At 44.2% G+C, this 10000-nt stretch overlaps 2 protein-coding genes across 4 annotated transcripts in view; one reads left to right on the plus strand and one right to left on the minus strand.

Moving 5' to 3' along the window:
* The window catches only part of dennd2da (DENN/MADD domain containing 2Da), a 30303-nt gene extending 25106 nt beyond the window's left edge, over positions 1-5197 (plus strand). For both annotated transcript variants that reach the window (XM_053504188.1, XM_053504189.1), the window contains 6 exons: positions 2391-2539; positions 2653-2824; positions 3004-3054; positions 3222-3303; positions 4484-4726; positions 4848-5197. In XM_053504188.1, the coding sequence (XP_053360163.1) occupies positions 2391-2539; positions 2653-2824; positions 3004-3054; positions 3222-3303; positions 4484-4726; positions 4848-4912 (762 nt within the window). In that variant the 3' untranslated portion in view covers positions 4913-5197. The remainder of the gene's footprint in view (positions 1-2390; positions 2540-2652; positions 2825-3003; positions 3055-3221; positions 3304-4483; positions 4727-4847) is intronic.
* A 299-nt stretch (positions 5198-5496) lies between these two features.
* The window catches only part of zgc:194990 (uncharacterized protein LOC568410 homolog), an 8281-nt gene continuing 3777 nt past the window's right edge, over positions 5497-10000 (minus strand). For both annotated transcript variants that reach the window (XM_053504712.1, XM_053504713.1), the window contains exons 4-10: positions 7958-8056; positions 7571-7717; positions 7105-7242; positions 6976-7027; positions 6778-6804; positions 6654-6680; positions 5497-6558 (exon numbers count right to left, since the gene is read on the minus strand). In XM_053504712.1, the coding sequence (XP_053360687.1) occupies positions 6011-6558; positions 6654-6680; positions 6778-6804; positions 6976-7027; positions 7105-7242; positions 7571-7717; positions 7958-8056 (1038 nt within the window). In that variant the 3' untranslated portion in view covers positions 5497-6010. The remainder of the gene's footprint in view (positions 6559-6653; positions 6681-6777; positions 6805-6975; positions 7028-7104; positions 7243-7570; positions 7718-7957; positions 8057-10000) is intronic.

Consider the following 10000-nt stretch of genomic DNA (forward strand, 5'->3'; position numbering starts at 1 on the left):
AAATTGTGTATGTGTGAGAAAAATGTGTCTAGATAAGAATGAGATAAATGAATGAAATGTCTCTGATGAAGAAGCCAAGGGTGACGGCGACAGTGGCAGGGAAAAACTCCCTGAGATGGTAATAGGAAGAAACCTTGAGAGGAACCAGACTCAACAGGGAACCCATCCTCATCTGGATGATAACAGATAGAGATGATATAACACCATATGATATAGATGATATAACATCATGTGTGTTGTGCAGGTGAATGTTCAATATAACAGAGGTTGTGGAGATTAACATGAAGTCCAGTTCAGCACAGGGAGTCAGTAGGTGCAGAGGGCAGATGGGGTCTGGATCACTGGGAGCACAGGAGCAGGATGTGTAGCTCCAACCATCATAAAGCAGAATCCAGCTGGAGCTGGTCCTTCTCTGGATGCCTCAGGATCCTCGCAGGGTTGGCCTTTGTCTACTGAAGCTGGTACAATCTCCAGATGCCTCGGGATGGGTAGAAAAATACAGAACAGATGGAGAGAATTAGCGTAGTCGCCATTCAGGATAGATGTACTGGAGTATGAGGTTATGGGATGAGTTACGTGTATGTCAGATTAAAGAAATGCGTCTTGAGTCTAATTTTAAACTGGGAAACTGTGTCTGAGCCCCGAACACTGTCTGGAAGGCTATTCCAAAGCTTTGGAGCTAAATATGAAAAAGCCCTGCCCCCTTTTGTAGATTTTAAAATTCTGGGAATTACAAGAAGTCCAGAGTTTTGTGATCTTGAAGAGCGTGGTGGATTATAGCGTATCAGAAGACTGTTTGGCGATATTTCTAAGATGGAAAAAGTCTGTTTTTGTGATATTGGAAATATGATTTTCAAAAGACAAGTTACTGTCTAATATTACGCCCAGGTCTTTTACTGTTGAGCTAGTAGTAACAGTACATCCTTCTAAACGCAGGCTGAATTGTGAAAGCTGTTGTGTGCTGGTTTTTGGGCCGATGAGCAATATCTCTGTCTTATCTGAATTTGGTAGAAGAAAATTATTGGTCATCCAATCTTTTATGTCCTGGACACACTCTGTTAATCTAGACAACTTGGGTATTTCATCTGGTTTTGTTGAGATGTATAATTGGGTATCATCAGCATAACAATGGAAACTAATCCCATGTCTTCTAATGATGTTTCCCAAGGGAAGCATGTATATTGAGAACAGCAGAGGTCCTAAAACTGACCCTTGTGGGACCCCATATTTCACTGGCACTACATCAGTCGGTTCTCCATTTAGATCTACAAAATGGTATCGATCAGACAGGTATGATCTAAACCATTTTAATGCCTGTCCCTGAACACCTATGTGATTTTGTAAGCGATCTATGAGAATATTATGATCTATGGTGTCGAATGCAGCACTAAGATCAAGTAAGACTAGTATTGAGATGCAGCCTTGGTCTGAAGCTAAAAACAAGTCGTTTGTAATCTTAACTAGTGCAGTTTCTGTACTATGATGGGGCCTGAAACCTGACTGAAGTTCTTCGAGGTTGTTGTTTTCCTGCAAGAATGTGCATATTTGAGCTGATACTACTTCTTCTAATATAAAGGGGAGGATTGAAATCGGTCTGTAATTTGTTATTTCATTCGCAGGTTGAACCTCTAATATTTTATAGTTATTTTCTTCCTGATTCTATCGATTTTTTCATTAAAGAAGTCCATAAAGTCTTCACTTCTAAACTGTTGTGGAGTACTCTCTGCAGGCATCTTAGGTTTTGTTAGGCGTGATGTATGCGTGTGTGTGTGTGTGTGTGTGTATATGCGTATGTATATATGTGTGTGTGTGTGTGTATATTTGTGTGTCAGAGAGACATTTTCTGTGTCTGTAGATGGGAGTTGACATGTAAAGACGTGTGTGTTATTTTCTGTCTAAACTTGCCTTCAGTTCAATATAGCATTCCACACACACACACACACACACACACACACACACACACACACACACACACACACACACACACACAAGACATCATTTTGCAAAGTATTTTAGTTACCTGATGAGATGAAACAGGTGCTAGAGATGAATAAGAACATGAGCAGAACCAGGACACACACAAACACACACACACACACACACACGCACACACGCACACACACACACACACACACACACACACACACAGGAGCAGGATGATGTCAATTCTAAAGTATTTACCCCCTCAGGGCAAATATCTATATTCACACTGACCTACACACACTTACACACCGACACACACAGACGCCTTAACAAATACAGACACACACAACTGTGATAAAAGAAAGTTGTGAAAAATATTGGCACCCACTTTTTACAATCTTGGACCCTGCTGAGTGTTAAGGATTGTGTGTGTGTGTGTGTGTGTGTGTGTGTGTGTGTGTGTGTAGATCATCAGTCTGACACGCCCCACAGAGTCATGGTTGGAGCACGTGGATTTCCGCACCTTGTTTCAGTGTTTATCAGATGAAGAAGTGCTGCAGGTCTTCGCTGCTACAGTGTTGGAGCGCAGAATCGTCTTTATCGCTGAGGAGCTGGGGTACACACACACACACACACACACACACACACACACACACTCATTAGTACAGACGTGTATACTGTATACTCTCAGTATGTAATATTAACACAACCCCCCCCCCCCCCAATCAGGACATTGTCCCAGGTCATCCACGCTGTCTCCGTCCTGCTCCACCCCTTCATCTGGCAGCACACACTCATCTCCATCGTGCCTGAGATCCTGATTGACGTCGTCATGGCGCCCACGCCGTACCTGCTGGGGGTTCAGAAGCGCCTGGCTGATGAGGTCATCGATCAGGGTGATGTGAGTGTGACCTCATCAATCATCAGCTTTACACTGATTAATTAACTTCAGGAGCATTTATAATTTACTAAAATGTATTATTGTTAATAGTCTTATTATTATTATTATTATTATCATTATTATTATTATCATTATTATTATTATTATTATTATTAAGACGTCTCTGTGGGTCTCCGCAGCTCCTGGCTGTTGATTTGTCAGAAGGTCGAAAGGAAACGTTCATCAGACGAGTGAGTTTCATTTCTTTCTTGTTTTATTGTTTATTTAAACTCATCAACATGGAGTGCAGTCACCCCCAGGCTGTAGCTCCGCCCCCTGCAGCTCACCACACTGCAGCCCTGAAGCTGAAGATGATTTCACTTTCTGTGTGTGTGTGTGTGTGTGTGTGTGTGTACAGATTGGAGATGAGGACTCGATTCTGCCACACAAACTGAAGGAGGAGATTCTACAGGCTCTGAGGAGCAGGAGCGAGAAAGCCAGTCAGTCTTCACTCACACACACACACACACACACACACACACACACACACACATAGAGCACCCAGAGTCTGATGTATAAACCTGTAGTTCATAAATCATTTTTAACTCTAAAGTGGATCTGTGTGTTAATGATCACAACTTTCTCTTTCTCTGGTTTTTAGTTTTTATTTTGCTTTCTCACTTTTACTTTTCAGACAGACTGAACCGAAAATCAGAAACACAGAGCATGAAATTTGTTAATGATTACTAGATATATTTACAGGTTATTTACTAATTTAATTGATTAAATAATGATATGAATTATTCATTTGTAAACCTTTACTAGTTAACTTTTAATTAAAGGAGAAGGGTGCCATTTTGAGAAGGGTGTACCTCGCCCTTCCTCTCGCTGCTGCAATCCATCCAGCCCTTCACTTAGCTCAGCGCACACACACACACACACACACACACACACCATGTGCTTTCTCTGCTTGTTACACTGCTCTGGTGTGTGATATATAAGACGTATATTATATAACTGTGACTCTCCTGCTCCGTGTCTGCTGTAAAAACAACACAACGTCTCTACAGGACAGACGGACAGACAGACGGACAGACACCGGGACAGCCTCCACATCACTTCACGCTCACGATTTTACGCGTCAGACACGCGCTGCATTCAGTATAAAACCAAACCAGATCAGGATGAGAGCCATTACTTTAATTCCTCACACACACACACACACACACACACACCTTCTCATCAGAGGACGATGACCTTTACACACTAATCCAAAAATGTCCAATCTGGCAACATTAAAACTGATGCACTCTTCTTTTCACTTTGTGTTTATTAGCAGCTGGTAGACCAGCTGAAAGGTGCAATACTGCCCCCTACTGGACTTCAGATAGGACTTCACTGTAGATCTGTAGTGCGTTCACATGTTGATTGACGGCCGCGTGTGACAGCTCTCGTCCAAAGAGGCTAGTAAGGGGCGGAGCTTCAGTTGGATTAATTAAAGTGATCACAAACTGGATCATGTGACATCACTGCTAAACCTTCTTTAATTATTTAGCGTAGCCTGGTGTTTATCTGAACACATTTGGTTTGGTATTTAATTCATTAGCATGGTTAGCATGGAGCTTAGCTACCGTTGTGTAAACCAGTGTGATGATGTCATGCTTTAAAACTGTGTCTCAGGTCTGGAGGAGCTCAACCGCATCGTCCCCGAAGCCTTCCTGCCGTTTTTCATCAAAACTGTCGGCCATTTTTCCAAACACTTGGTGCGGAACGGCGCCGACGCCCCGGCGCACTTCCACAAGAGGAACTTCTGCAAAGCCATCGAGTCCAAAAGCACTCGACATTTCGTCAAGAAGTTTGTACAGTCGCAGATGTTTGACCTTTTTATCCAGGAAGTGGAGCAGAGACCCGCCTCCGAGAAAGGTGAGACACACAGACACGCCCACTATATGATCGAACTATAGAAGATTTAAATTAGATTATTATCGGTCATTTGTTTATTATTATTGTTATTATTGTATTTTTTTCCTCTTCTGTCCTGCAGGTTACTTTGAGCAAAAGATCTCGGAGTATCACAGGAAGATGCGAGAGAAAGCAAAGAAACACTAAAACTTGTAAAAAATATACAGAAGCTGGATGTTAAATAATTATATAGAATGTAGATAAAATGATTATTTATCTTTTGGTTTTATTGTAAATTGGGGAATGTGTGTGTAATGAATTATTTTAAAATTTGTATTTTAATACTAGGTCCTTGTGTGTGTGTGTGTGTGCGCGTGTGTGTGTGTGATGATATTTTAGTTTTAGATTTTGGTCATAATTTTTTTAATTATTAGCACAAGGTTTAAAAAAAATCTGAGCCAGAATTTAAATAAAAACTTTTCTTAGGTCTAATGTTTGTAAACTGTCTTTTTTTTCCCCTTTAAATTTATGCCTAAATAAATAAAAATTAATTAAAAAAACACTGAGTGAAGATTAGCAGCTTTTAGCAAAGATTTTTATAAACTTAAAAAAAAAATGTTTGTTAGGTTTGTATGTAAAAAATGCAAAATTCTTTTTAAAGGTTTTATTAGGTTTGTGTGATTTGAGTAAAATTAAGTATTTTAGATTAGTTATATATATATATATATATATTGATTTATAGTCAATTATGAACAAAGCAGATATTTAAATTATCATAAAGCAATTTTCAGGAAAATCAAGGTTTTTAAATAAAAAATAAAAATGCAGTACTAAAACTGTCCACTGGGTTGTTAGCGGCACACAGTTTATTTACCCCTGATCAGGCAATTACAAACATGTCTGTGTGCGCATGCTCGTGTGTGTGTGTGTGTGTGTGCTCTTAAAGCTCTTAGTAAACCGTAAGTTAGCAACAGCGTCAGTTACATTTCATTCCTGTTCCTATTACCACAACAGTTGTTTCATGTTCAGCCAATCAGATGAGGACAAAAAGGACTAATTTAATTCAAGTTCTAATTACTTAGCATTTTGCAATATTGTTTAAAATAAATACAGAGTAATATACCATAGCAATGTAGCTTGGAGCGTGCTTATGAGACTGCTGTGTCTGTAGCCACACCCACTGAAATGTCCAGCACGCCCACCCTCTGTGACATCATTCACATTTTTTTTAACTAGCAGTTTTTGCAGTGCGTGCATAATTGATTAGCATGTGCATAAATCAGCATACATGTGTGAGGGAGGGACTCAGCAGAAGGGACACGCCCCCTGACATGCTCGCGGCCGTCGTATCTCCATGTGTGTGAGGACCTCGGTCGTCCCGAACACAGGGTACAGCGGCTCCGTCAGTGTGTCGCAGTACGTGTAGATGTGTGTGCGTGACTGAGCGTCGTAGAATGAGATCTGTCCCTCCTCGTAGTCCACACACACGCCGATCCTCCGTGGTGGGCGTGGCCTGTAGGGGAGCGGTGTGATGGGCGTGGTCAGTGCCTTCATCTCACTTCCCCGCTCCAGACGCAGTGTGTAGAAGCCGCTCTGTGTGTTCAGACAGGTGTATCCAGTCAAAATAGCAGACTCTTTGGCCACGCCCACTCGCCAGTCACGTTTGCCGAGCTCCACCTCCCAGTAGCTCCGCCCGAACGAGAGCCGCTCGGCGCCCAGAACGCAGAACCAGCCGTTAAAACGTCGCAGGTGGGGCGTGACTGGGCGGGGCTGAGACGTGCAAATCAGTCGCTTTTTGTTCTCAGAGACGAGGAGGGCGGGGTGAGCCGTCTCAGGGTCAAAGGTCACCTTAACTGTAGAGGAAAAAACATTGTGAGGGTGTTCTTATCAAAAAGCACACACACACGCACACACACACACACAATGTGAGACGAGGCGACTGACTGACCTGCAGCGTCACAGATCCACTTCCACACTGAGAGAGAAAGCCGAGAAACATTTCCTCATCATTCATCACACAGACACTGGACAACACGTACGACTGTGTGTGTGTGTGTGTGTGTGTGTCTTACCAACGTGTGGAATATAACGAACAGCATCTACAGAGAGAGAGGACGTATCAGACAGAGGTGTGAGTTAACCTGGTCATCCACACACACACACACACACACACAGGTTTAATACAAGTGTGACTAGTTAACTAGTGTTATAGTTATAGTTATAGTTAACAGCGCACAGACTCGCGGTGAAGCAGGAGGTTAAACACTCACTGACGCTGTGGGTCGTCTGTCTGTCTCTCAGCCACGCCCGCGGCACCAGCGCCTGTCAATCACAGGACAAACCTTATACCACTCTGCGTGTGTGTGTGTAAAAGTGTGTGTGTGTGTGTGTGTGTGGACCTGGTCCAGATGTTCAGTGTGTGTGATCCAGATGAGCAGCTCCACTGCAGACTGAAGATGAGCAACTCGTCCTTTAATCCACTGCAGCTCCAAATCATCCAACACCTTCAACACCGACTCACACACACACACACCGTACTGAGAGAGAGAGAGAGACCACACACACACACACACACACACACACACACACACACAGTGATGTATTTAAAGCTGCAGTAAGCGATTCTGTTCTAATAACGATGAGTTATTAAAGTGTGTAAATATGAGATAAACACTGCTCCAGCCAATCAGCACGCGGGGGTGGAGCCTATGCTAGTGCACAGACCAGGTGGGTGTGGCCAGAGAGGGCTGCGTTGAGCTTCAGCCCGGAAAATGAAAAAAGAGCAGAAGATGAGACGAGTCGAAAATGAGGAAGAAACTGTTAGATGTGTGTGTGTGTGTGTGTGTGTGTGTGTGTGTGTGTTACTGGGTGTTTTGTCCTCTGTTTGTGTGTCCAGTCCATGATCTCTCTCTTCAGCTCAGTCTCATCCCCGTCTAACACACACTGCAGCTCGTCTTCACACTTTCGCTTCCTCAGGTGCTGCTGTGTGTCTGTCCAGTACACTGTCTTCTCCTGCACCACACACACACACACACACACACAGGGGGGCATGTGATCAGTGGAAGAGAATCACTGGATGTGTGTGTGTGTGTGTGTGTGTGTAAACCTGCAGGCTGACATTACACACTGTACTAATTGATTAAACATAAACAGGAGTCTAGATCAGAAATGAAACTTATTTAAGTTTAATAAACTAAAATCAGATTATTTTATTAACATCATATCATAACTCAGATCAAAAAAAAATCGAACCTTCTGCAGAAGCAACGACGTCTCTGTGATGAACTGACGACAAACTGCTGCAGGCCAAACGTCGTCTCCTCTCCATATACGAGACAGAACACCTGAACCCTGAGAGAGAGACAGAGAGAGAGTGTGTGTGTGTGAGAGAGAGAGAGTGTGTGTGTGTGAGGCATCCCAGTTAAGAAGTGATCCCAGTTCGTTTCTCTCTGCAGATCTTTAATGAGTCAGAAGCTCCAGCGTCTCTCTGATGGTGGCGCTGTAACAGCACGCTGCGTCCTCACCGGATCAGAAATGGTGCTGATTTATGTCTTAGCCAAACTCCTCCCTTTAGTGCGGCACATGGATATCAGAACAACCAGTGTGTGTGTGTGTGTGTGTGTGTAGCATCGCCAGCATAGTTGTCTTACAGGTTTAACACAAGAGCCGACCTGCATGATGATCTGGTGGAGAAGTTCAGCGATCCCGGCTGGCTGCAGGGTCGAGGCCTCCAGGAAGAGGAAGTGCTCCAGATTAAAGGCAACTCCTACCTGATCAGCTTTTCCATCCGTCCTGCTCTTCATGTCCTCTCCCTGGACAACAACCTGAACTACATCCAAATCCATGAGTTTAGAGACCGCCGTGTCTTTGCTCACATGGAGACGCGGTTCAGAGTTCCAGGCCGTTCAGCTACGAGGGCAAACAGTTCTCCGCGGTACGGCTTGCGGCATGGCGTGTGTGTTTATATCGACTCAGAACTCTGTATTAGTCTTGGGGTTCTGCTCATCGCTAGTGGAGCTTGTAACTGTTAGGTACTGATAATACTCGTAGTTCTTATAGTAGCTGAATATATTCCCCCCAGCGCTAATGCTAAGCAGGCTAACACTCTGTGAACCATATGGACTGTAAGTGACTTTCGTCTTGGGTCAGAGCTCCCTGAAATCCATCAGAACAAGAGGAACAAACGCGCTGGATCTTCTTTACACAAACAGGCCCAGAGCATACTCTGTGTAGCCCCGCCCCCATCTCTGCCTCTCCAACCACATCTCTCCAGAACCGTTTTGAACATTCGCATGCACACACACATACACACGGCAGTAACTTTGTGGAATCCACAGCATCAGTGATGAACATGTGATCAGCCTGTGTAATGATGATTTCACTGTCTGCGAGACCACACGCTACAACCAGAAGCAGACCAGAAGGTGTGCTAGAGAGGACGTCTTCTGTGCTAAAGGGGGAAGACCACGCCCGACAACCAGGTACTCTGTCTCACCACAGCTGATGTGAGGAAAACTCTACACTGATTCAGCCCACGGACGGCTGCTGGACCAGATAACGTTCCTGGCAGAGTGCTCAGAGGACGTGCTGACCAACTAGTGGATGTTCTCATGGACATCTTCAGCATCTCCCTGAGCAGTGCTGTCATTCCAATAGACTTCAAGGCCACGACCATTGTCCACATACCCACAGATGCCTCAGTAACCACCGTCAAGTTGCACTCACACCTGCCATCATAAAGTTCTTTGAGAGGCTGGTCATGGGGCACAACCCTAGACCCTTCTGTCACCTTGAGCAGGCAAGCCCCCCTGCACTGGACCATCTTCACTGCCCTCCATCCAGCCCACACACACACACATATGTTTAAATGCTGTTCATAGACTTCAATTCAGCATTTAATACAATCGTTCCTCAGCACCTGATTGAAAAGTTAAGCCTGCTGGTCCTAAACTCCTCCCTCTGCAACTGGATCCTGGAATTCCTGACTGGAAGGAACAGCATCTCCAGCACCACTACACTGAGCACTGGTGTCCCCCAGGGTTGAGTGCTTAGTCTACTGCTGGACACTCTGCAGACTCACCAGCGTGTAGCGACACACATCTCCAAACACATCATCAAATCCACCGATGACACGACCGTGGCGGGTTTCACCACAAGTATGACGAGGCAGTGTACAGGGAGGAAGTGCAGAGCGGTCTGGTGCAGAACCAACAACCTGTCTCTAAATGTAAACAAAGCTAGGGAGATGTGTGTTAGCTTTAGGAGAGCACAGAAGGAGCACTTCCCACTGAACAC

The sequence above is a fragment of the Clarias gariepinus genome, chromosome 9 (assembly GCF_024256425.1).
Source record: "Clarias gariepinus isolate MV-2021 ecotype Netherlands chromosome 9, CGAR_prim_01v2, whole genome shotgun sequence".
NCBI lineage: Eukaryota > Metazoa > Chordata > Actinopteri > Siluriformes > Clariidae > Clarias > Clarias gariepinus.